Source organism: Nicotiana tabacum, chromosome 17, assembly GCF_000715075.1.
Source record: "Nicotiana tabacum cultivar K326 chromosome 17, ASM71507v2, whole genome shotgun sequence".
NCBI classification, from domain to species: Eukaryota; Viridiplantae; Streptophyta; class Magnoliopsida; order Solanales; family Solanaceae; genus Nicotiana; species Nicotiana tabacum.
Window position 1 is genome coordinate 96574720 of NC_134096.1, and position 27517 is coordinate 96602236.

Sequence of the window (27517 nt, forward strand, 5' to 3'; positions counted from 1 at the left end):
TTTGTTGCATATAAAGTTTGAGGTTATAATAGTTTTGATAAGTACTGATGGTTCGCTCGGTCAAATTTAACGACCGGATACCGATCACGGCTTATTCAGAAAATGGATCGTGACATATAGCCTCTTTATTCCTTTCCATAGTTAGGACTCCATTTACAGCTATATATGTTTGTTACTCCATCAAATAGAATATCGATTTATTCTCTCATACCTTGTTTTATTACATAGAATACACTCTTCTGATCAAACACAATTTACACAAACAATTCCCAAGTGATAGTTATGTTTCTTTTTAGCGATAGTTGTGGAACCATTCTATAGTGATGTGCTATCAAGGTTATCGACTCTATGAAAAGTACACCTTAGAAAAAATGTTATTCTTCACTAAATTTGAGGGAGTAAAGCAAAAAAGTTTTCCCAAAAAGTTAGGGTAAATTATGTTATATACCCATAGAAGAAAAAACAATTACATGTATCTACCCACGTTCATTTCTTTTACATTTTATACCTATGCGGCACATTTATTTTACCCGCTCTACCCATTCTTACATTCCTAGTGTTTAGCATGAAAGCTCATGTTCTCATAAATTCATTAATGCACCTTTTTTATATCTTTTAAGTGCATCACATTTTTTCAATATTTTTCATCATCTTATCATAATAATACTAATTAAAAAATAATATAATATAATATTTATCAAATAATATATAATATTATAAAAATATATGAATTTGGAGAACACAAAAGGATATTATTATTATTATTTAAAAAAGATATAAATCAATGTTTATGCTCACACATTTAATAGCATATTTAGAAAGTAAATTAGCTAATACTAAATTTTATTTCAATGTATGCCAAGAAACTTTTTTTTAAGAAATTTTATTTTTCCCCGGCTCTTCTTTTCTTTATTCTTTTTTGCCATTTGATATAATTTATCTTTTTCCTTTTTTTCTTTTTCTTTTTCTTGAAAAAGCAAATCTATCATTGAAGGACCTTGAAGTTTGAAACTCATATATTGAGTTTGTAGTTGTTTTGATCTAATTTTGTCTGGGTTTGTTTGAAACATTAATTAAAGGTTGTAAATAAATAGTGAGTGAATTTTGGTGGAGATTTTGCAGTATATTTTTAAATTTGGGTTAAAGTTGAGTTGAACTAGAGAAGAAGAATTTGTATTGTATACCAAAATGATATATTATATACCATTTTAGTATACTGTTACAGTATATTATATAATATAACAGTATACTCTTACAATTTGGTCCTTTTTAAATTTTTTATAATATTTTATTGAGCTCTTTTTCAACTTTTTAACGGAGTTCTCATATTTTTTTTTTTAAAGTTCAAAATATTTAGTTTGAAATATTTTATTGGAGGTTGTGACTAAAGTTTGAGTTAATTTAGTGAAAAATCTGGAGTAGATTTTTGAAATTTAGGTTGAAATTGAGTTGAACTAGCGAAGAAGACTAATTTAAACTATATACCAAAATAACATACTATATACTATTTTGGTATATAATATTTAATTCAATAGTGTATAATTTATTGAGTTGAACTGGCGAAGAAGAATTTGTACAGTTGATCGCGTCCAAATGCACACCTCTAAACAAGATATGAAACGGTCGATTGCAATTATAGTAACCCAACGAAGAGTCGGGGTCGAATCCACTGGGAGCTAGATGGGAGTTAGAGGTATATATTCTAATGCGTGAAATTGAATTATCTTTATTTGCACATCCACAGAAAGGGTTTTGTTTCTATTTTTAATTTTTACACTAAAGTTTGGAGAATAAAGAAATAAGACTAGGATGATTGTTTTTGATGTTTTTCAGCTTGGTAAAAAGCCTAGGGCTGAGACCATCACCTAGGTATTTGCCTAACGGGATAAAAATCTTAATACTTATTTTGTTGATCGGGATGTATTATAGCTATCAACTCTCAATACCTCTCGGTCAGAGAGTGATTTTTTCCAATTTGGCTTTCTCAAGGCCAAATGGGTATCACACAAAGCAGTTGATAAAAGATCAAGTAGGGTTATTACTATCTCTAGGTTGAACCTTTAATTGGGTTAATCAATCTCTCGATTAACCCAATTCCTTGTTAGCCAAGTTTTCCTAGACTAAGTCTCTCTTTCTCAAGTAGAGACTAAGTCAAATAAGCATGAACTGATGTTTGCAACCATTAATTCCACAAATTAAAGCATGAACTAGGCTAAATAATAAATACCCAATCATAAACAAGCACTAATTTAATTACCCATAAGGTTAACACACTAGGGTTGGTTCACAACCTTAGTAAAAATCTAGCTATTCATGCTTGGATTTGAAGAAAAAGAAGAAGAAATACTAATTAAACTCATAATGTAAAGTTAAAATGATAAAATCTATAGTAAAATATACCAAAACATAGAAAACTTCCAAAAGAGGCAAAGAAAAACGGCTACAGAACTTGTTGATGTCAAAACTTCACCTAATTTTGTGAAACTCGTATATTTATACAAGGCTAAAAATTTCGGACAAAAATGCCCTTCGGGAGGTTCTGCGATCGCATAATTCCATGTGCGATCCGCAGAAATCTTCATATGGCAGGAGCTGGTATTTTGCGGCCGCACAATTATGAACTGCAGTCATGAGACAATATTTCAGCGGTCCGCAGATTTAACACTGCGATCGCAAGGCCCTCTTCTGCGGTCTGCAATATTATGATTGAGGCCGCAAGACAATCTTTTATGGCCGCACAAATCTTATGCGGACCGCAATTCAATGAAGCTATGGACTTAGCTGTTTTGTTATCTCTCTAATCTTGCTCTTGAGCCCTTCTTTTGCGGCCGCACAATTCATATGTGGTCCGCAATTTGCACGAAAGTCTACTGGATTTTCCTTCTTTGGTTGCGGCTGCAGATGGAATTTTGCGGACCGCAATTTCTTCTGTGGTCGCAGAATTTCTTTTGTGAACCGCACTTTGTATGTTGATGTGCCCTTTTGTTGTCTTGTGCTCAGACTACTCCTCATTGAGCCGAATTTCATCTCAGGAGTCCAATTTTCAATATTCATATAATTTTGCACATTTTATTAGTTTCGGGAACGTAATTTAATGCTTTTAGATTAAAACAAAGCTAAAAGGTGCTAATAAGTAGTCAAAATCTCCACTTATCAACGGTATATCAAAATGATATACTATATACCATTTTGGTATACAGTTCATTTCAACAGTATACTATATAATGTAACAGCTAACTGTCACGACCCAAAATCTCACCCGTCACGATAGCGCCTATCTCGATACTAGGCAAGCCGTTAATGTCACTAAACCACAATTTTTTTTATGTCTGAAAATATAATATTTAAATATAATACAAAATCTCCTAAATATAAATACGAACACTCCCCAAAACCTGGTGTCACTGAGTACATGAGCATCTAATATGAATACAAATCTGGAAAAGTACGGTCTACAATAGTCTAAGACCAAAAGTACAGTAATACAGAGATAGGGAAGGAGAGACAAAGTCTGCGAAACATGACAGCTACTTCTGAATCTCCAGAAAATCAGTTGTACAGAAGAATCAACACCCGTTATGTCCGAAAATACCTAGATCTGCACTCGAAGTGCAGGATGTAGTATAAGTACAACTAACTCAGCAAGTAACCATAATAAATAAGGAACTGAAGATAGTAACGAGCTACACAGTTATGAATCATTTCCAATAATCCCAACAAAGAATAGACATGCTATCAAATCTGGCAGTTTAATGTCAAATCAATTTTTATACAGTTCCTGTTCATGTAATCCGTATATCAATAATTTTTCAGAAATTTTACAACAATGACAGATATCAACTAAATGCAATAATTGGAATTCAAGTACAACCTCTCAGAGCAACAATCACTCACTGTGCTCCCAGCCCTCATCATTCCCTGGGCTCCCAGCCCTCATCACTCACTCAATGGGTACCCGCACTTACTGGGGGTGTACAGACTCCGGAGGGGCTCCTACAGCCCAAGCGCTATAATCTGCACGGAAAACTCACGTGCTGCACGGACAACTCACGTGCCATAATATAAATATCTGGATCCGCACGGCCAACTCATGTGCTATAGTATAATATAAGGTTCCGCACGGCCAACTCAAGTGCTATAGTATAATATAATGATCTTCACTGCCAACACACGTGCTGCACGGACAACTCACATGCTATAGTATAAATATCTCACAATCAAGCCCTCGGCCTCACTTAGTCATAAATATCTCCAATCTCTCAGGCTCTCAATAATTATGAAATCAGCCCAAACAACAATGATATGATGCATCAATAATAATAACAGAGACTGAGATAAAATGTGCAAGTAAAAACTAAGACTGAGTACATATAGCATTTAGCAGGCAATTCAACAAGTACGCGAGTGGGTCCCAAGAGTACTATCACACAGCCTAAGCATGATTTCTAGCATGATTTACAGTCAAATTTTATCAACACATAGAGAGCATATAGCTAACAATAACTTATTCAACTTTACAGTTTTCCGGGACGGACCAAGTTACTATCTCCTCGGTGCACGCCGACACGCTCGTCACCAAGCATGTGCGTCACCTCCAAAATAATCGCATGATACCAAAATCCGGGGTTTCATACCCTCAGGACCAGATTTAAAATTGTTACTTACTTCAAGTCGTGAAATTCTTATTCCGCAATGTCCTTTCCTCGTGAATTGGTCTCCAAACGCCTCGAATCTGGCCATAAATAATTTGTTTCAGTCAATAAAATTCATTGAAATTAATTCCATAAGAAAATAATAATTTTCCATAAAAAACCAAAAATTAGCTCAAACATCGCCCGTGAGGCCCACGTCTCGGAACTCGATAAAAGTTATAAAATCCGGAAGCCCATTCAACCACGAGTCTAACCATACCAATTTTACCAAAATCCGACCCCAACTCGACCCTCAAATCTTCAATTTAAACCAAGAGGGTTTTCAATTTTTTCCAACTCAATTCACCAATTAAATAATTAAAAACAACCATGAATTCGGGTAATTTAACCAATATTGAGTTAAGAACACTTACCCCGTTGTTTTCTCTGAAAATTACCCAAAATCGCCTCAAATCCGAGCTCCAAATCGTCAAAAACTGAAAATGGGTTCGTCCCATTTTCAGAACTTAAACTCACTGCCCAGGCTTTTCTTCTTCACGGACGCGGTCAGTGCCTCGCGTTCGCAAAGCACAAAATAGCTCTTGTCCAAATTCCTCCTTCGCGAATGCGACATCACCCTCGCGTTCGCGAAGCACAAAAATGTCTCTGCCTTAATGTCTTCTACGCGAATGCGTTCAACCCCTCGCGAACGCGATGATTCGTTCCCCCTCACTACACGAACGCGACACCCCCTACGCGAACGCGTAGACCAATTGCCTGGGGTCCTCAGCTGCTTCCTCTCTTCTTCGCGAACGTGTAACACCTCTCGTGTTCGCGATGCACACCCAGTCCACCCTTCACAAATGCATGCTTCTCTTCGCGAACGCGAAGAGCAAATATTGCCAGCCTCTCAGTTCCTTTTCGCGAACGCGAGGCTCCATTCGCGAACACGATGAAGGAAACCAGATGGTGCATCAGAAAAATTCCAGCAGAGTTCCAAGTCAAAAATCCAACCCGTTAACCATCTGAAACTCACCCGAGCCCCTCGGGACATCGACAAAATATACCAACAAGTCCTAAAATATCATACGGACTTAGTCGAATCTTCAAATCACCTCAAACAACGCTAAAATCATGAATTACACCCCAATTTAAGCCTAATGAACTTTGAAATTTCTAATTTCTACAAACGACTTCGGAACCTATCAAATCACGTTCGATTGACCTCAAATTTTGCACACAAGTCATAAATGATATAACAGAGGTATTTCAATTTTCAGAATCAGATTCTGACCCCGATATCAAAACGTCAACCCCCCCGGTCAAACTTCTCAAAAATTAAACTTTAGGCATTTCAAGCCTAATTCCTCTACGGACCTTCAAATAATATTTCGGACATGCTTCTAAGCCCAAAATCACCATATGGAGCTATTAGAATCATCAAAATTCAAATCCGAGGTCGTTTACATATAAGTCCATATCCCGTCCACTTTTCTAACTTAAATTTTTAATTATGAGACTAAGTGTCTCATTTCACTCCGAGTTCCTTCCGGACCCGAACTAACTAACCCAATAAGTTATAAATCAATTACAAGACATAAATTGAGCAGTAAATGGGGGAACGGGGTTACAATATTCAAAACGAGCGGCCGGGTTGTTACACTAACTATTACAATTTGGTCCTTTTAGAATTTTTTTGAAATTTTTATTGAGTTCTTTTTCAACGGAGTTCTCATATTTTTAAATTTTTTTTTTCTTAAACCAAAATATTTAGTTTGAAATATTTGATTGGAGGTTGTGGCTAAATTCTGAAGTATATTTTTGAAATTTAGGTTGAAATTGAGTTGAACTAGCGGAGAAGACTAATTTGTACTATATACCAAAATAACATACTATATACCATTTCGATAAATAATATTTAATTCAATAGTGTATAATTTATTCCATTGAACTGGCGAAGAGGAATTTGTATTGTATGCCAAAATGATATACTATATACCATTTTGGTATACAGTTCATTCTAACGGTATACTATTTTAGTATACTATAGAACATAACAGTATGCTATTACAAATTAGTCTTTTTAGAATTTTTTAAATTCTTTATTGAGTTCTTTTTCATCTTTTTAACAGAGTTCTCATGTTTTTAATTTTTTTTAAACCAAAATATTTAGTCTAAAATATTTGATTGGAGGTTGTGGCTAAAGTGTGAGTCAATTTGGTGAAAAGTTTGGAATAGATTTTTGAAATTTAGGTTGAAATTGAGTTAAACAAATAAAAAATACTAATTTGTACTATATACCAACTACCCGGCTAAGCACTTTCTAAAAATTATTTAAGAAAATAATATTACTTCTTGTTTATTCCACAAATAGCAGATTTTTTTACATAATTAGGATATTGTAAAATTATGGGCACATTTAATTAGTCAACGCATGGCACAAATCACGGAATTGATTTTTTTTCACTCTCTCTCTCCTCTCACCTTCTACTCTAAATTTCTAAATTTCACCTCTTAATTCATCTTATACACGTGTTTATATTTATTTATAATTTTGACACCATACATTCAAATCAAAGATTTGAATTAAGCATAAAACTCTTATTCGGTCTATAAGGGTTTCAATCTACAGAAAACTCCTCTCTAGCAACCACTTTGGGGTTATCTCTTACTAACTTCAAAATTTTATTCATTTACCAATTTAAATATACCTGTATATTTCAAGGTATATTATTGTTGTTGATGATATTATATAGAAACCACTTACCTTGGTACATTTTCTTCTATATATATATATATATATATATATATATATTAGAACATACTGGTTTATACTGTATAAATAACATATATATCCTTAAAATATTTTATTATACATTAACCATATGTATAAATGGTTTATAATGTATATATACCACATATATACCTTACATATCTTTTTTAAAAATATACAAGATGATATATAATTTAATATGCAACTGTTAAATATAAAATATGTTGATATATATGGGATATCACATATATATATATATAGGATATGGGAAAGGTTATGTGTACAAGATTGACTAAAAAATAAGATACATGTATCCTATCAAATTATCAAGTTAATATATGGGATTATACTTGTTATACCTGATTCCCTCCTTTGATTTAGGAATCTATTATGGTGTTGTCTATATTAATTGCCATAATAAATGCCTAACGGCTCCAGATTGACATTAAGTTGCTGCCATTTTTGTTAATTATGGCATACTGCTATGATTATGTTAAATTTTCTAGAATAGTGCCTACTTATGTTTTTTTCCCAATAATATACTATATATCATTTTGGTATATAATATTTAATTCAATAGTATATAATTTATTGCAACAATATACTATTACAATATATGGTATAATGTAACAATATAGTTAAATTTGATATTTTTTTAATTTTTCCAAAAAAAAAGGGTCCTTTTTTAATTTTCTAACAGAGTTCTTGATACCATATACCCAGTCAGTATATGATGTATAGCATGTGGGTATCATATTATACTGCAATAATATATTTCAACTTCTACAAATATATTATTTTTATATATTATATGCTAAATGTAAGTTGTTTTCTAATAATTAATATATAAAAAATATAAATAAATAAAAAGAACAAAAATAAAGGATCCAAAAATATGTGCAGAATTAGATTATAAAAACGAAAATAAAAAATAATTTGGAATAATAATAAATGAAATTAAAAAAATAGAAAGAAAGCAAAAAAGAGAAGAGAAAACAGTTATAATGTATAATTTATTCTAATAATTGAATTTGTTTTTTTTAAAAAGACAAAATGTATATTATACCAGTTATATTTAAACAAAATGGTGAATTTTTTTTTTTTATCAGTTATCTTTTTTTATTATATAAAAAAGAAGAATAATAAAAAGGAGCAAAAAAAGTCAATAAAATTAGATTATGAAGAGAAAAAGAAAATAAAAGAAAAAGGAGTTAAATGAAATTAGAAAAGGAGCAACAAATAAAGAAAATAAATAAAAGAATAAATAAACAACAACAACAACAACAACAACAACAACAACAACAACAACAACAACAACAACAACAACAACAATAATAATAATAATAATAATAATAATAATAATAATAATAATAATAATAATAATAATAATAATAATAATAATATGATTTGGGCAAAAAATAAATGATCTGAAAAGAAGAAAAAAATAAGAAGAAAACGAGAAAAAAGAAAAGGAGAAAAGAAAGAAAAGAAGGAAAAAAGTAAAGAAGTAGAGAAATAAAAAAGAAAGGAGAAAAAAGAAGAAATTATCCACAAAAGCTACAATAGTCAGGAAAGTTAATTAGTTTGATTGGTAGAAAAGTAAATAGATAGACAAGGATAAATATTTTTGTGTTTGTGGATAATTATGTCATTCGCCCAAAAAGTTAATCACTTTCCAAAGACAAAATGGATAAATCGATCACTGGAAAATAAAGGTAAAGCGCAATCATAGCTTAACTAAAAGTTAGGGGTGTCAATGGTTCGGTTCGTCCGATAATTTATAAAATTTATATCATACCAAATTTTCGGTTATTCTATTATATATAATCAAAATTAGACTTTTTGAAACCGTTCCAATCATGTCGGTTTCTCTTCGGTATCGGTACGGTTCGGTTAATTTTCGGTATTTTTTTTAAATATCATGTAAAAGTCACTAGTAGAAGTAAAATACAATAACATATGCACTTTTATAAGACTTGACAAAATTCTCTAGACATTTTTACAGTTTAAAATGTGATGAATTAAAAAAATATGAACGATGGCTAAGGTATAGATTCATCAACTATTCTACAATAATGTAAGCAAATACTAAAGATATTAATCAAACAGGGACTCAAGAATAAGTATATAGAAGATTACATATTCAAAAAGATAAATTTAAATTATACAAAAGAAAATATATTCAATACATTGTAATTTACTACTCATAATCGCTACGACACCTTGTGTCTTGCTAGTGAATATCCGGAAAATAATTTAGTTGTAATAGGAGTAGCATAATAGGTTTGAAAATTAGGATTTTGAGTTTAATTACTTGTTGGCTCATAACGGTTTCATAATTTCAAGGCCCCCCAAAAAAATTAATGCTTTATTATTTTAAACTTAATATATAAATATTTTTTCATATTATAAATTTATTCGGTACGGTTTGGTATTTTTCGGTTTATTTTCATAAAATAAAAAACTTACTCTAATTATTGGTGAGATTATAGATTTATATAAAAATTTACGATTTTATTAAAAGAAACCTAAAAATCGATTCAATACGGTACGATTCGGTCGATTTAGTCGGTTTTTAAATATTCATTGACGCCCCTGCTATAAGTGGGACTCATAAAGTTCTATTTTTCCTCCTAATTCAGCATATTAACGTTTTACTTCGAAGAAAAGTCAATAACTAAAAGATTTTCGCTTTTCTCTCTTGATCTTCTTTTTTTTTTCTCCCGCACTAGCTTGACCTCTTTTCTTTCATCTCCTTAGAAATGCCTGGTTCCTACTTAAAGAACCTTCTTAAGGTCTTTGTTTTTCTAAAAGTCACTCGACTTTTTGTTTGATATAAAAAAGTGAGACATCATAGGTTATTTCAGTAAATCAACGCATAGTTGAAGCGGAGACATAGCTAAGATTTGAACCTTATGGATTTGAGATTATAATCTTTTTAATTTAATGAGTTCTAAATTAATAATTTATAAATATTTATTATTATTTTTAATACTAATACAGAATTTGAACAAAAGCTACTGGGTTCGGGTGAACCGCAACCAACATTGTGGCTACGCCCCAGAGCTGAAGCTTCCATTAGATTAATTAAAAGATAATAACATGTAATTATTTATAACAAGTAAAAATGATAACCAGATAGTTTGTTAAAATAGCTTAAAGATACAATAATTTAAAAACAATAATAATTTATTCATATCAGTACTTATATAAATTTAATATTAATTTATTCTGACTAAGTAATTTAATAAGCTGAGATTAATTAATCATGATCAAATGACAAAAGTGTACATGAATACATATCAATGCATCTATTAGCTTAGTATAAGTAAAATAAGCTTTTACCATGTAAAAAATCTATACCATGATTTAAACTCAAGAATTTACGACTGTGAATGGCAATTAGCTTGAGGGAAAAAAAAAATGGCAATTAGCCTATGATTCTTCTTCCTTTTTTGTAATGGATGCTGACCGCTGGATATTGGACCGTCCAATGTTGTTTTCTCAAAAACAAATTCAGTAGCTAGTAGAGTGACACAGCCATAATTAACACGTGATATTCCCAATACCATAAATTCAACAAAGGGCCCCAAACTAAAACTAAGTTTCTGGTTTCTACTCTGAGCTTGCGATTCTCAGTCAATCTGAACCTCACACAAATCCCCTCATGATTTTTGCTTTGTTGGGTCTCATATATACACCTAATCTTTCAAATAGTGACTTCCATTGTCTGATTTCTCTGTACTAATCATTTATCTCAATTGGGTTTCTATATTTATCAATTATCTCAACTGGGTCGACTCTTATTTCCACTAGATCACTCTGGTTCTTGAAATCTTGGATTAATTTCCCTTCTCTGTAATGGAAAATTGCACTCTTCTTCATAGTGGAAATCAATTCCAGCCCAAGTTTCCTTTCTTTGCACTTAAGCCCAAAAAGTTTCCTTTTTTTGTAGTTGGGTGTTCTAGAGTTTTGGGTGAAGATATAGTCAAGTTATCTATAGCTCATGGCTCCAGCAGAGAGCAAATGTGGAGGATTAAAGCCACAGGAAAAAACTCTGGGGAAGCTACAAATATAGATGATGAATCGGATGATGCTTTACAGGCTACAATTGAAAAGAGCAAAAAGGTGTTAGCCATGCAAAAGGACCTACTTCAACAGGTAGTAATTCTTTAGTATTCAATCAGAAAGTGACAAATAATTGCTTCTTTTTGTAATTTATAGTAAGATAAAGGAGAAGTAAAGGAGTACTACTTGTTTTAGGGCCTTTGACCTTAGTGATCCAATGCTTTTTTACCTTTTTTCTTTTTCTTTTTTCGCAAATGGGGATAGATATGATATTGTATGTCACAGCAGAAAGAAAAATCAACCATTCAGCAATTACCAGCCATATGCTAATGAATAATACAAATTCTGTTTTAGGATGTTGGACATGTTTCATTCTTCTGTAAATGTAATAATCATCTCTTAGTTTGAAGTATGTCAATTTTGAAAATAAATCCATGATTAAGTAACTTAAGGATCTGGCTGTGAGAATAATTTTCAGGATGTTGTGGATAAAGATAGGAACCAAATTATGATTTTAAAAAGGAAGTTTGTCTGTAGAATAATTTGTTATTTAATATGGCTTGTTTGGTTTACTTGCGTTTCCTGCGCATGGTATTGTTTTTGGCTTGTACTGCATTATAGTGTGTTAAGAAAAACTATCTTCATTCCTGGAATGTCCTCTTCCTTAAATTCCTTATGTATCAGATTGCAGAAAGAAGAAAAGTAGTCTCTTCAATAAAAAGCAGCCTTGAAGATGCCAAAGGTACTTATGACAACGGAAATGGTAGCTTATCAAATGTTGATGTCCGTGGCGTGGATAAAGACTATAATAGTACTTTACCTAGTACTGCTACTCCGCCAATTGTTGATGACCTGAAAAATACACCGGCAGCTAGAAGCCAAGATTTTGTTGAAAGTAAAAGAGAAGTTAAAAGGGACCTAGCTCAGGAAAGGCAGTCGAAAACAGCTCAATCCGATGAAAGGGCTACCCCACTGTCAAGATCATCTGTCACACCCAGTCATCAGACTTCCTCTACCGTAAGTTCTGCCAAAAGAACATTATATGTCCCTCCAGAAACTCCAAAGTTCAATCAAGAGACAGGCAAAACTTTTGTCGACATTCCTGGAAAGAAGATCCAGTCTGATGTGCCTTCATTATTTAAAGAATCCTCAGCACAATCCTACATGGAACAGAAGAGTGAAAATTTTGAAGGATCAAGTGCTGAGAAGGCAAACATAGAGACTGAAGACCCCGAGAATGTAGATGAGAAACCCCCTCCATTGGCAGGAACGAATGCTATGAACGTTATTTTGGTTGCTGCAGAATGCGCTCCATGGTCTAAAACAGGTATCTTTTACCCTAAATATGTATCTTCTGTCCAGGAACAAATGTGTAAGTTGGTGCATTATCCACACTTGAAGTTTCTATGTAAGCTTGTATTCTAGTTCAGTTTATGATACTTCAAATTCATAGGAACTGCAAAAGAGTAAGACTAGCATTAAGATATTCATAATGAAGTGCTTGTTGTTTCTTTTCACCAACTTATAGTGTTAATGAAGTTTCCAGTATTCCATGATCTCTGGAATAAACTGGATAACTAATTAGTATAAGAATTAACATATTCTCATACCTATCAAAATAATTATTTGACATATTCTTACTCACGTGAAATGAGACATATAATGAAATGAAAAACCATCACTGATCGTCCAAAGTGAGATGGTAAGGTGAATGTCAAATGAAAAGGAATATCTATATTTATTTTGCCTTTTCAACTATTGTCGTTTTATCCTCTTCTGGATGGTTGAGGATGGACGGAGGATTTGTTGGTTCGTCTAACTTGTACATCCTCCAGTCTTATAGCCTATTTGGCCAAGCTTCTCCCAGAGCCAAAAGTGCTTTTTTTTCTCAACCTCAGGTGTTTGGCCAAGCGTTTTGGGGGGGGAGGGGGGGAAGTGCTTTTGGGTAGAAGCAGAAGCAATTTTTGAGAAGCAGAAAAAAGGAGCTTCTCCTCAGAAGCAGGAGCAATTTTTAATTATTTTCTTACCAAAATTACGCTTAGCAAAATATTATATATATACCAAAATAATCTTATTATATTTAAACTATTAAATAATAAATAATGACTTTTGGGAAGAACTTTCATATTTGTTGAATGACTTTTTGATATATTTAAATCATCTTGAAAGAATAAAGTACTACAATTTTATTTTTACATTTTACATAAATAAATAAATAATTATTATTGTCTTTAATAATAAATAATTGTGATCATTTATCTACTTATATAATATTAACTATTAAGTAAATCTCTTTGTATCTTTATTCGTAATTTGATACTTAAAAGTACTCTTTGAAAAGCTTAGCCAAACACAAATTATTGCTCTAAAGTACTTTTCAAATTAATTAGCCAAATACAAACTACTTTTCTCCAAAAGAACTTTTCCGAAAAGCACTTTGGGGAAAAACACTTCTCAAAATAAGAAGATTTTTATAGCTTGGTCAAACAGCCTATTAGTTCTGTCTGTGCACGAACAAATATTCATGATTTGTACACATTTTTTGCACTTTAATGTTGCATGATTTTTTATTGTATTTATGCATCTAGATACATATCAGTGCAAGCATTTCTTTTACTTGTGAAGAGTTTTTTAGGTGGACTTGGAGATGTAGCTGGAGCATTACCCAAGGCTTTGGCTCGACGTGGCCACAGAGTTATGGTAACTAGTTTAAATCTTCACGTTTTAATTTGCGTGTGCATAAAGAACCATGTTTCAAGCAGAATGTACACAGAAAAATTCTGTCTATGAAGTACCAGTATGTTTCACAAAAAAGTCTCCGAATGTTCTGCACGAGGTGTTATATTCTCTATCCATCATCTTTCCAACCATTGGACAAGTTAGTCTATGATATAAATTCACAATGTTTCCAGAACATATGCTGTCTATCCAGATGATCAAGACCAGATAAACCACTTGAAAGATCACATCATAGAATAAAATCTTGTGACGATATTTTCTTTTTTTTGACACATCAAACAGCCAGCAAAGCTATAGATTGTTTAGTTCTTCCAATTTTGCCTTTTCATTCCAAGATGCATAGGATGTAATGTTATTTGACGATGGAGTTTCCTTTTTCTCCCCATTTTCCTGAAACTTAGGTTGTGGCACCTCGTTATGGCAACTATGCTGAACCTCAAGATTCTGGTGTAAGAAAAATTTATAAAGTTGATGGTCAGGTATGTTTGACTGCATTAATAAGACATAGCTTTTAACTTTTGCTTGTGATTTTATCGCCATGACTATCCATTTCTAAGGATTTAATTTTTAAACTGTGCAGGATGTAGAAGTGACTTACTTCCAAGCCTTTATTGATGGTGTGGATTTTGTTTTCATTGACAGTCACATGTTTAGGCACTTGGAGAACAACATTTACGGAGGGAACCGTGTGGTATACCCCCCCTGCCCCCACTTTTCCACTAATTTCATGCTAATCTCATCCTAATCCCCAAATTTCTGACTCCTAGATTTACAGTGAAGTCTCTATTATTGAGTCCTCTAAATGATTGGCCGACATAATGTTTTCCCTTGTCACCAAAATCTGGGCCTTATGGGATTGGGATGTCTTAGATGGTTGTGTCTTCACCTTTCCTTTCTCTTTCTGGGTGGGGGAGTTCAAGAGAGAGTGTTTTTTTTTATGTGGTTTAATATTATGTTCTGTAGGAACTCAGAGATTCTGATAAGGATCGGTTTGCTGAGCACTGATCTTGACTTTCAGTTACCTTCTTTGCATTGTATCACAATTTATTGATGTAGCAGTCTTGATGTCGTATTTGATATGTTTATTACAAAGTCCCTTTTTCATAAATAGTTTTGGTTCATACCTATCTGGCTATCTTTTAACTTCTTATTTTACTCTTTCTGTTGCAGGATATTTTAAAGCGCATGGTTTTATTTTGCAAAGCAGCTATTGAGGTATGAATGCCAGAAAAAAGACACTGCTTCCACCTTTGTTGCTGACATTCAAAATAAACTTAGCCATGCTGTTTGAGCACTATTTATCCATGTTTATTACACTGGGTTGTTGTTTTTGTTGTAGTGTTCCTATGATTTTAAAATACGTTTTTTTGATGATATTCTAACATGGCTGATTTGCAATTTCAGGTTCCTTGGCATGTGCCGTGTGGTGGGGTTTGCTATGGAGATGGAAATTTAGTGTTTATTGCTAATGATTGGCATACTGCTTTATTGCCAGTTTATCTGAAAGCTTATTATCGTGACAATGGAATGATGAAATATACAAGATCTCTCCTAGTCATTCATAACATCGCTCACCAGGTCAGTTTCATCAGCAACTATAGCAGTTTCCTAGTCCACCTGTGCACTTTCATTTGCAACAATTGAACAGTACAACCAATTTTAAGTTCCAACGGAGATTGATCTTAAATCATGATTTCTACGACTACTAATGCATAGGGTTAAAATAAATGATTACTTTGATAGAAGGGTAGAGGGGTGGGTCCATTATCCACTAAGTTTCAAAGTAATTCAAACTGTGCACCCGCTAGCTCTCCGGGATTTCTCGGTTATCAAAAAATAAAAATAAAAATGACTACTTTGATATTGTACATATACTAGGTGCTCTTGGGACATAATTATTATTTTTGTGTCACCAAGTTCCATTAGCTTAGAACCACCAGGAGTACCATACCCAGTGAATTTATTTACAGGTAGCATTTTTCTCATGCAAAGACCAATCCTTAAGACTTGTATAGCAGTGTTTCCTGATATGTGAAATTCGATGAAAAGTTTTGCTCTGGGCATGACCAAGACAATTGATGCTTTTGTTGGAGTGGCTTTATCTAGAAGCTAATTGATACAGAAAGAGAAGAGCGATAAATATTTGATACAGCGGAAGGAGTCTGGATTATGCTTCATTCATAATGATCTATAACAATATGAGATCAACCCAGCGAAGAACAATAGAAAATTCTTTCTTTAAGTTTCCAAATTATATGTCGTACTTGACGTTTTATATTAACAAAGTACAATTCTACCTTTTCCCCATGTGCTATGATTAAGCACAATGATGCATTTTTCTTCTGCTACTAGTTATCATCTTTTTCTTTATTTTTCTTGCCTCATATGATGTGTATTTGGATACAACTTTCATCTGATAAAGAATTTGCTGCATGAAAGAGACAGAGGAGGGGTTATGGGGTAAGCAAGATTTTCTCATGTAAGCAGCAGAGAACTAGAAATACTCTGTTCGTCCAATTAAATATGACCTACTTTGACCTGTAGATTATTACTTTAAGTTTGATATGAAGAGCGTAAAATAATGGTTTGAAATGTAAAAGAGTAGAGTAGTTGGAGTACTCTCTTCCCAAATTCTGCAATTGTTAGTATTTCCTGATTTGAATAATTTCTTTTTTCTTTCAGTAAAGTAAATAAGGGTTATAGCAATCTTAGCCGGCTAATTTTTTTCATCTCTATAATTTATTCCATTGCGTGCAGGGTCGTGGTCCTTTGGATGATTTTTCATATGTAGATCTTCCACCACACTACATGGACATTTTCAGGTTGTATGACCCAGTAGGAGGTGAGCATTTCAACATTTTTGCAGCTGGTCTAAAGACAGCGGATCGTGTAGTTACAGTTAGTCATGGATATTCATGGGAACTAAAAACTTCCGAAGGCGGCTGGGGATTGCACGAGATAATTAATGAGAATGATTGGAAATTCCGGGGTATTGTAAATGGGATTGATACAAAAGAGTGGAACCCTGAGTTGGATGTTCACTTAATGTCAGATGGTTACGTAAACTATTCCCTGGACACACTGCAGACTGGCAAGCCTCAATGTAAATCTGCATTGCAGAAGGAACTTGGTTTACCAGTTCGCGACGATGTCCCACTAATCGGTTTCATCGGGAGGCTTGACCCCCAAAAAGGCGTTGATGTGATAGCTGAGGCAGTGCCTTGGATGATGGGTCAGGATGTACAACTGGTCATGTTAGGGACGGGTAGGCCTGACCTTGAACAGATGCTAAGGCAATTTGAGTGCCAATACAATGATAAAATTAGAGGATGGGTTGGTTTCTCCGTGAAGACTGCTCATCGTATAACTGCTGGTGCAGACATTCTGCTCATGCCTTCTAGATTTGAGCCTTGTGGACTGAACCAGCTTTATGCGATGAAATACGGGACTATTCCTGTTGTTCATGCTGTAGGAGGACTTAAAGATACTGTGCAGCCTTTTGATCCTTTTAATGAGTCGGGATTAGGATGGACCTTCAGTAGGGCTGAAGCTAACCAGCTGATCCACGCATTAGGAAATTGCTTACTGACTTATCGCGAGTACAAACAGAGTTGGGAGGGGCTTCAGAGACGCGGTATGACACAAGACCTAAGTTGGGATAATGCTGCTCATAACTATGAGGAAGTTGTTGTTGCTGCTAAGTATCAGTGGTGAGACTCATTACGCGTCTGTATATGTCAACTTGTGGCCATACTGTCAGGTTTAATGAAGGTGTTTCAGCTCTTCCCTCAAGGGTCCAAATATTGAGTTTTGCTGGGTATATCGCATTGCTCCAATTTTGCTTATCCAAGGTAAGTTCTAAAACCTTGTCTTTCTCAGGTGACTGAATTTCAGGGCCCGATTTCTGGTCATGAAACTGAGAGGATGCAACATATTGGTTACTTCACGTATGGTGGTCGTACTTGGTTATATATATCATCATGTATATATTCTTTACAGTTACCAAGATTTAATTATATATAGCCAATCTCTACTCTTTTTTTGTTGAAAGTTTTAAGGAATCAGCTAGTGTCAAATATCAAGCATAAAATCAGTGACCAGTGACCCCAATTTTTTCTGAAGCGAGTAAATTAGGCTCATAACATTCCACTTAACCGGTTTTCTAGTATATGAGCATGATGCTCGAGGGTTTCAACATCAATTTAATTGAATGCATGCTACATAAGAAGTAATATTTTGAATTGAACCGAGACGTTCAGTACATATATACCGCTACGGTACACTCGTATAGGCATGATGGCATTTCAAGTATTTTCAGTAAGTTTCTTTATCATTTGATACTGTTCCAAGGAATCCCTTTCTTGGCATTTGTATTTGAGCGATAGAGCTTTGTTAAGGGTATTTCCTTTAGTCAATCTTTTTGTTAGCCCAAAAATAAAATGTAAGCAGTCCTGTATAATATTCACAAAACAATCATACTTGACACTTGAGGAAGTCAATCTTATTTCGGAATCTACTGCTAAGGGTCTCCCTCTCAACTTGAAAGGATAGGCACTTGAGATAAAATAGGATGATAACTGAAATAAATTAAAAGATTATTTTTGGCGGATTTATTGTCTATCAACGCCAACTGGCTATCAGCTACCAAAGTCACAGCAATTTGATGGGAAGGGCAACCCAATACAACGCATCGCGCATTTTGTTGAAACTTGCAGCAATGATGGTACACACGACGATCTCCTAGTCAAGCAGTTCTAAATTTAATTGAGTCTTATTGATTCAGATGTACAAATTTTAAAATTTAATGACCACAAAATACTCCTTTAGATTTGCTGATCAGAAACGTCAAATGTTGGACAACAGCACACACCCAAGAGAGGGTTAGAAGAAGCATCAGTAAATCACTTCAAAGAAAGCACAAAGCCTTGCGCTAAGAACATAGCTGTAATTAACACTGCCATCTCCCCGCCCAGGAGAACGATAATAATAGAAAAGTTCAAATTGAATTTCTTTTATAAAAAAATCTAATCTTGCATGTCGCACTTTTTCCCTGGTGACTATCACAATCCCAGTAATCAGTCTATGGGTGCAAGTCCAAAGATGTGGCTTTCTGGTTGTGATCTGTAAAGAAACCAAGAGATTCCCAGTTCCACTCAACTTCAAGCTAATACTTGCAATTAATCGCATGCTTTTCAGCATATAGTTGCAACCATAGCGCTGATATCCCGTGATTAATGGAACTCCAGGAGATATACCAATGACCACTAACAGGTTCCTTCCAGATCAACCACAAATTCTGCTAGGAAAACCATGAATTAGGCACCAGAAAGGTATCAACATACAGAAGTAACTGAATAAGAAAAAACAAAGTCCGATTACACTGCTTCATGATATATTCCAGTAATGAACTAGTACAACAACTAACTACTACACCTCAATCCCAAGCACGTGGTCGGCTATATGAATCTTTATCGTTTACGTCGCTCCATTAAGCTTGCAGTAATGAATAATTACACACCCAAAAAGGAACAAAATATGTTACCCCGAGTACCTGTCAGATCACACTCCTTTTATGTATAGGAGACTCTCCTTTCTTCATCAAACTGCAAACGTGAAGGACTTGAGAAGAGTCCCGCAAGACTCTTGGACAGACAACCTTCAACAGCGCATGGAGATGCAGAATGATTTAAGGGGTAGTTTGGTTTAACCGTTTCCAAGCAACCATGTGATTGGTTGTCAGTCCACTGAAAACTTTGGTTGGCAAATTTAATGTGCCTCCTCTTGGAATTGACAATCACATCCATGACAGGATATCCATCATATGATTCTTCTCCTCTTTGCGAATTGCCACAAGACTTCCTCTTCAAACCAGGAAAAGCTTTCAATCCTGCACCAAAAACATAAATATGGAATAATCGAAAAGATAATGCAGTGTTATCCAAGAAAGTTTCTTCAGCAGCAATTACCAGGGAAAGAATCCTCAAATGGCTGGGCTCTTGATTCACCACAGCTACAGAATGAGTTAGAAATAGTATCGACTCCTCCAATCCTGCATAGCAAAGCTGCCTCGTCAAATCTAGTAAAAAATGAAGTACAAACTGTTAATGACCTCAGAAAGTACATTGGGTCGGTACAGAATGCAAAAGCAAGGCCAAGGTTTCTCTATCAGTTTATGCTGCGGTCTGAACCTAAATCTAGACATATCCTCAGTGAAAGAGAAAATAGATCATGTAATGAAATTATCCATGGGAAGGAACCAACCACAACTTGTGTAGCCATGAACTACCAACCATGATGGTCCAAGAAAGATACCAAGTCCACGAAGTTCTATACAATCAATCACCTCAGTTAGTCCCCAGAATTTCTTGATACCTTGTCTATAAGATGAATATTTTAATGATACATGTGATGAGGAGTGGCAAACGGGCGGGTCGGGTCGGATATGGTTCGGGTCAAATGGGTCATGAAAAACGGATAAATTATCCGACCCGACCCATATTTAATACGGATAAAAAACAGGTTAACCGGCAGATAATATGGGTAACCATATTATCCATGCCTTCTTGCACATGATCACTTTTGGGAGAATTCTTAGTCTCCCTAACTTGAAGAACCCTCAATTTGAGGCTTTACAAATGTAAAAGTTAGACTCATTGGTTATACATTGGTTACCTATTGGTTATCCATTTTCTAAATGGATAATATGGTTCTTATCCATATTTGACCCGTTTTTAAAAAGTTCATTATCCAACCCATTTTTTAGTGGATAATATGGGTGGTTAACTATTTTCTTTTAACCATTTTGCCACCCCTACATAAAATGAACCCGAAAGTAATAGCAAAGCAATGAGTTTTTGTCACTAGGCCGTTTTCTATGGACCAACATACACACGTCATACATGGAATAACCTCTTTGTGCCCCAAAAATGAAGAAAAGAGGAAGAGATAAATAAGACCAATTTAATCTAGACAACAGAAGCAGCAGCAGATGAGAATTCTGATTTCCACAACGAAATTGGTTAATGGCCAACCTGTACATGTGCTCCACAAAGTCATCAATCAAAACTGGCCAAGCTCCTGCGGAGAATAACCCAAAAATTAAACAGAGTGGGTTTTTTTAGTTTAGGAAGGGGAGGGAGGAGCAAGGAGTAAGATCGAAGAACAAATACACAAAAAAGGAAACTGGTATTCTAAACATCATCATCGTTCCATGATATCAAAGAAGTCCAAATTCATTCCACACTGTATATCGTAAAGGACATAATTACTCAACAGAAAAGAAAGACAAGACAAGTGAGGAAATAACTGAGGCAGTGGGAGGAAAATTAACCTTCTACTTTTTGGAAGCTAAAAAATGTTTCTCCTTCATAACCGGTTTATATGAGAGTCGTTCCAATTTCCATCTTAGGACACTTTAAAAAGCTTGACATAGTCCAAGAAATAATAATATTCTATATGGAACTCACTCCATATAAAATTGAAAATTCAGATTCAGTTAAACAATGAAGTGATGCTTTTGCACCATTAACTATGCTCGCATGATCTTGCCAATTTAATGCACAAATCAAATTCACAAATTAAACTTTGATGGTCGACCTATCGCGGAATTGAGTAACTTTTAACTACCATTCTTTCTAAACTAAGACCCACATTTTGCTCCTATCGTCTTGCAAGTTAATTTAGTTCGAATTCCTGATAATAGTACAAATAGAACATCACGGAAGCAGAGAATGCATAGACAATACCAACAAGTTAGGGATTAAAACTCAGTTGTCTATTTACATTTGGTTCAGTATTTGACCATCTGCTTCTTATGGATAGAGACGCAAAGGTCAGCGTAGAAATAACTAATAAGTATAGAGTTCTAGAATACCCCTTATTTGCTTTGAAAAAATATTATGTAATATCAGAATGAATTGGATCCGAGTAGAGTGGAATTTATACATATGATTCAGATACCTCAACTAATTTGTTTGAGGGATTGTAGATTGATTGAGATATCATATTAAACTTATAAGCAACAAAACTTATAAGTACCACATCGAACTTTAAAAAGTACTTCTTAAGTTCTTATAAATACCACATCGAACTATAAGGGTGATTTGGTAATAGGAAACACCCAAAATGCCAAATTAGTGGGATTTCTTCAAGTAGTATAAAGACTTGAGATAAGCTCAGCAAGTAACCTGGCGTTTGTCCTCTGGAGGACATGACGTCCTTCAAACGCTCTCATTTTATCTAACGGACCACTGAAATTGCAAATCCATAGCTCTTTTGTGTTTCTAATCTCCTATAGCTAGAGAATAACTCCTGCATATGCAGTATTCCCAGATCTCACAGATGCACTGGCCCTAGGAACATATGATAGGACCCCCTCAATGGAAGCTTTAAATTTGATACATAGGACACATAAGACTTCAATTAATTCCTCTCGAGCCAAGGGTGTTTGGGAAACAACCTCTCTACTTCCCAAGTAGGGGTGTGCGTACACATTACCCTCCCCAAACCCCACTTGTGGGATTCCACTGGGTTGTTGTTGTTCTTAAGACTCCAATTAATTATGCTTCTTGGTTTTCCAGCCTAAATAAGATTTCATGTTACTACCGGCTTTAAGTTCACTCTGTTTCTTCAGTATCTTCAGTAACAGCTTATGATTTTTATTATTAGAAAGTAAACAACAGGTGGATTACTAGATCACAGAACGATGGAGGTCATTTCCAGATTTCTCCGCTAAATATGCAGGACTTTCTATCACATTTCGCCACCATATATACAGGAAGCTTCTTAATCACACGCCAACATGACTCAAAGTTTACAGGAAGCTTTTATGAAGCATATCCCATACAAATTTATCTGGGGAATATATTCCCGCTTGATTTCTTTAGAAAAATATCACCTAAATCCTCCAAAAGGACAGAAGCAGACAGGTGTATAGAGAATAGTCTGCAAATTTGCATCAGCAAGAAGTAAAAATGTTAAATAACATGATTAAGATCATAATCAAAAACCACAAATTGATTGGAAGTTCAGTTAATATAGAGTCGATAAACATCTTTTTACTGGCGATATTTATTTTCAGGCATTAAGCATCAGCACATATCATGCGAGCAAAACACAGGATCTTCAGGAACCAAACTGAGCAATACGTCTCTATTAAGTATGAATAAGGGTCACATTGACAGGTTCTGGATGGTGATAATTGAAAAGCTGCAACTGCAAAAATTTAATACCTCCCCGATCATACCCTTCAAGATTTTCATGCACAGAACGGCTAAAGGCCAAAACTTGCTGCCAAGTATCCTCGGATATATTGTATCGCTGATTTTTCTGCGAATCGAGACAGTAAACAAGTCACTATATAGGAAAATTAGCAGTTCACAACATTCTGGAGTCACCCAACCATAAAGTAGAATATCATTCTTTGGGAAGTAAGGCACCACCCTGGAAGCTCATTGAAGTTGACAAAGACAAGTTAAGTAATGCATAAAATTTTCAGGAATTGACTGTCAATCCCACTACTATAGAAAAACCCCAATGCCCAAACCAAAAACACAGATAAGAAAAAGAACACAATCATGAGGAAAGACAAAAAGAATAAATCCTCTATCAGATGGCAAAGTTTTTTTTCTTTTCTTTTGCAAGGTATATAATTGTATTAATAATGGGAAAATCTCATCTATAACTCCCCTGGTGTGAGCTTGCTCATATTGCCCGTCCCAAGCCTGAATAAAGGAGAATAGTTGCGGTAGACAGAGCAGCCAGCGTAAAACTAGTCAATTTTACGAAAAACCCTCACATGTTTGGCACAAAGGTGGTGTTGTTGTTGTTTGGAAAATTTCATGAATACAAGCAGTACACAAAAAGGTAGAGAATTTATAACATAATATGATTCTCTACTAACGACATTTAACGTTATACACAAACAGGAATTTCATGGGTACGGAAAGAAACTAGGAATGAGAGGTTGTCCTCAAATATATGTAGACATTCTCTATCCCTTCAAAAGCTCTTCTATTTCTCTCCTTCCATTCGACCCACATGAGTGCTAATGGTGCGACATCCACGATCTTCGACTTCTCTTCATCAGATGACAAGACCTTTTGTTTGTATTACATTGACATTTAAGACAAACTTTACAAAGCAGACTAATTCTCTACTCAATTAATCTAAGAGAAGCCAAGATTTGAGCAAGCACATACCTGTGTAATTGATAAATTTTATTAATTCTTAGAATTCTACAATTCTTAAGGCATACGAACAGATGAACAATGCAATTCGAACACATGATAAGAGATCAATTAGCAGCACTGACACTTACCTCAACAAAGTTGCACCAGTGGTCAAGTAGCCGAAACCTTCCAGCTAAAACTAATTTCCAGGCAGTAACAGCTTTGCTTATAGCTGAAAATATTTTTGAATGCAAAATAAGATTGACATGGAGCTAAATGCTTCGTAAATGCTTTATGAAGCATGAGCAAGCTCGCTTGAAAGATCATTTACAAGTCATCAACTTACTGATGTTCTTTTGTCCATTTTCTCTGCAAATGAAGAAGACAAAATCATAGAAACGCGAGAACTCAGAGAAGTCGGCCTACAAAAAGGAAATACAATGTAAGTTCCTTTTTTGATGATTGAAAAAAAATTTAATAATGTTTTAAGGCTAACAGTAAAAGATATGGACGTGGATGAATCATGAATATGGAACAGAGCCCATAATGTTCACCTCCCCCCAACTCAGTGCACACAAAAGAAGAGGAAAAGAAGTAGAAAAGCAGGAAAAGAAATCCCCCTTCCCAACAAAAGCTCCCATATTAATTAACAATATAAGATAGTTTCAAATGAAACAAATTCAGTCATCATAACATCATCTAATCAACAAACCTCCAAATTTAACCGCAACATAAGCTTGTACACTTCTTCAAAGATAGCCGCCCTGCCATGGATGAAAACAGATTTCTCAATATTATCAACCTCATATGACCCATCTATCTACCCCCCACATAATGAAAGGTGATTTAAGACTAACACAGCTAAGCAACGTGATCACAAAAGAATGTAGAGAGAAAACACTTAGTTCACCTGGTAAACGTATTTGGCTTTCCAATATAATATCGCACATATATTCCTACTCAAAAGAGAAGTGATATGAGAATTTCTTACTGATGGCCAAAGTAACATTACTAGTAGATTCAACCACAAATCTGTCCCGTTCAAGCAATTTGATCTTTTTTTTATGAACCACAAATTTGACTTGTTTATTAATGTTATTCTCTCAACCATGCAGCCTTCGAACCTTTGTTTTTGCAAGCCAGAAACAGCTTTTGTCACCCACTGTCTTCTCTTATCTGTAATTGCAATTACCTACTACCCCAACATATATAAATCTAAATCAGCAAAAGAAGGTTGAAGGATAGTATCTAGGGAATATATTTGCCCTAAAAGTTTTATACTTTCAAATGAATCGCGTCTAGAGAAGTCCCAACTATTCTTTGATATTAGTCAAGCCTTTGCAACTTTCACGGGCAGGTGATATCAGGGGAAAACAGAAAATTTCTCGTATTAAGTTGAAATGCATATTGGTGCAATTCTTGTATAGTAATGGACTTCTTGCATTCGTTACATACATAAAGGATCCAAGTCCAGCAAACTCTTTTGCCATTACTCCTTCGTGCTGCAGTTATTCATAAAAAAAATTCTTTTTTTTTGCTGATAGTGAATAAATCTATTTGTACTTACAGAAAAATGAAAAACCGTATTTTTTTTTCTATTCTTGAATGAAGACCCAAAAAATGCTGGTAGTTACATGTCCTACCGAATACATGCCTTATGTGCAAACTTGACTCCACGAACTTCATAAGCTGATTCAATGCCTCTTTTGAGAATCTCGCTTTCTGCAATTCATCTTCTACGCTCCCAGCAGCATATGTTCCAGACATGATATCTGCAAAGGAAACCCCATCAGTAATCAGAGCTACTTAAGTTTAAAAACACCAATTAATTATATAAACCTGACCTATATTAATAAATTAAACCTAACATCCAGATCAAAGACAAAAGTATGGCGCTTTACATAATTTCATGAATGAAATAGGACCGAATTGAACTGAATGGATATTAAGGATTCTTAAAGTCGACCCTGACTAATTTTGAATATTACCAAATTCAGACATACATAAGATTCATCTCACGATCTATTAATAGCACTAGACAAACTATAAATAGCAACAAAATTACGAAATGAAAATTAAAAGTAGAAAAAGGAGAAAGGTAATTAACCACAATATCGGCGATAAATATCGAAGATATCCAAGTGATTGACAGCGGGGGAGTCCATGACTATAGCAACAGAATGGTTTTGGGGTTCGCTCGGGACTCTGAACCCTAATCCAAAGAAAGCAACACAAGCTGCGATTCTCCCCAGTAGTGATGGTGTTATCCTTTTTCAGTTTTGCTTCTTTTGTATATTAAACGCAACTTAGCTGCAAGGTTTAACGGTATACGAATATTCTGATACGAAATTTAGATTAAAATTTTACAGCCACACTCCGTCTTCAAGTTGAAGTCAAAAAGTGACACCATGAAAACTTTGCTTCATTATTTACGTTTAAACCCAACGAGATATTCATTCTATTTAATGGAGTAACATAAACTATTGTCGCTCTTGGGGCGTCAAATGTCAAAAATGGCATTTCAATTAAATTGAAATTCTTTCACAAAAAGAGATATTAAACGCAAACTAACTAATACATGCAAGATATGTGATTCGTACATACATATTTACCACTTATAATTATAGTTAAGGGATTATTTTTTTCACTTTAGTTTTTAATTGTTAAGGTAAATTATTTAAGAAAAAAAAGACATGTTTTTAGAACAAATATTTCAAAATTTATACTTAAGATATCATTATTAGTCATTTAATAGCTCTGGTAGTTCATTGAAAGTTGTAACATTCCAATGGTAGGCCAACAATATACATGGAAAACGTTTAAATTTATTCCTGTACTATTCAAAATTGCTCAAATTGATTCTCCATTAAATTTTTTGTCCAAGGGGTACCACCCTCTAAGTTTAAATATTCCTCAATGACCGCGTACCAAAAAAAAAAACTATTTAGAGAGTGTCAAACTTGTAGTAATACTTTTCTTTGAATTTTAGGAGCGCTTTATAGGTAGCCTAAGCATATATAACTGGTCCATTTAAGTCTACAAACTTTTTGACAACATTCGAGAGGAGTATTACCTTTGGCGTATTATTCCTTGTCGTTTACGAATCATTGTGTATTTGTCCTATACTCTTATCACTA

The 27517-nt window shown here is 34.3% G+C and overlaps 2 protein-coding genes across 2 annotated transcripts; one reads left to right on the forward strand and one right to left on the reverse strand.

Annotated features, from left to right (window-relative positions):
- Nucleotides 1-10940: 10940 nt before the first annotated feature.
- Nucleotides 10941-18261, forward strand: LOC107812614 (granule-bound starch synthase 2, chloroplastic/amyloplastic). The gene is made up of 8 exons (XM_075234693.1): nucleotides 10941-11565; nucleotides 12157-12799; nucleotides 14108-14172; nucleotides 14613-14690; nucleotides 14792-14902; nucleotides 15382-15426; nucleotides 15616-15789; nucleotides 16969-18261. The coding sequence occupies exons 1-8, from the start codon at nucleotides 11266-11268 to the stop codon at nucleotides 17923-17925; spliced, it is 2373 nt and encodes a 790-aa protein (XP_075090794.1). The 5' UTR covers nucleotides 10941-11265; the 3' UTR covers nucleotides 17926-18261.
- Nucleotides 18262-19198: 937 nt separating this feature from the next.
- LOC107812616 (defective in cullin neddylation protein AAR3) lies at nucleotides 19199-26695 on the reverse strand. The gene is made up of 10 exons (XM_016637761.2): nucleotides 26488-26695; nucleotides 26035-26152; nucleotides 25093-25144; nucleotides 24727-24802; nucleotides 24530-24612; nucleotides 23442-23538; nucleotides 21243-21288; nucleotides 20178-20260; nucleotides 19763-20098; nucleotides 19199-19507 (listed from the first exon to the last, which is right to left on the reverse strand). Exons 1-9 carry the CDS (start codon nucleotides 26543-26545, stop codon nucleotides 19782-19784), a joined length of 930 nt encoding a protein of 309 aa, XP_016493247.1. The 5' UTR covers nucleotides 26546-26695; the 3' UTR covers nucleotides 19199-19507; nucleotides 19763-19781.
- Between the last annotated feature and the right edge of the window lie 822 nt (nucleotides 26696-27517).

Coding starts and splice junctions, on each gene's coding strand:
- LOC107812614 (XM_075234693.1), top strand. CDS start 11,266: ATGGAAAATTGCACTCTTCTTCATAGTGGAAATCAATTCCAGCCCAAG. Junction 12,800..14,107: donor CGCTCCATGGTCTAAAACAG/GTATCTTTTACC, acceptor AGAGTTTTTTAG/GTGGACTTGGAGATGTAGCT. Junction 14,903..15,381: donor TTTACGGAGGGAACCGTGTG/GTATACCCCCCC, acceptor TTTCTGTTGCAG/GATATTTTAAAGCGCATGGT.
- LOC107812616 (XM_016637761.2), bottom strand. CDS start 26,545: ATGGACTCCCCCGCTGTCAATCACTTGGATATCTTCGATATTTATCGC. Junction 25,145..26,034: donor GAGTCAAGTTTGCACATAAG/GCATGTATTCGG, acceptor CATCCATGGCAG/GGCGGCTATCTTTGAAGAAG. Junction 21,289..23,441: donor TGAAGGGTATGATCGGGGAG/GTATTAAATTTT, acceptor TATTCTCCGCAG/GAGCTTGGCCAGTTTTGATT.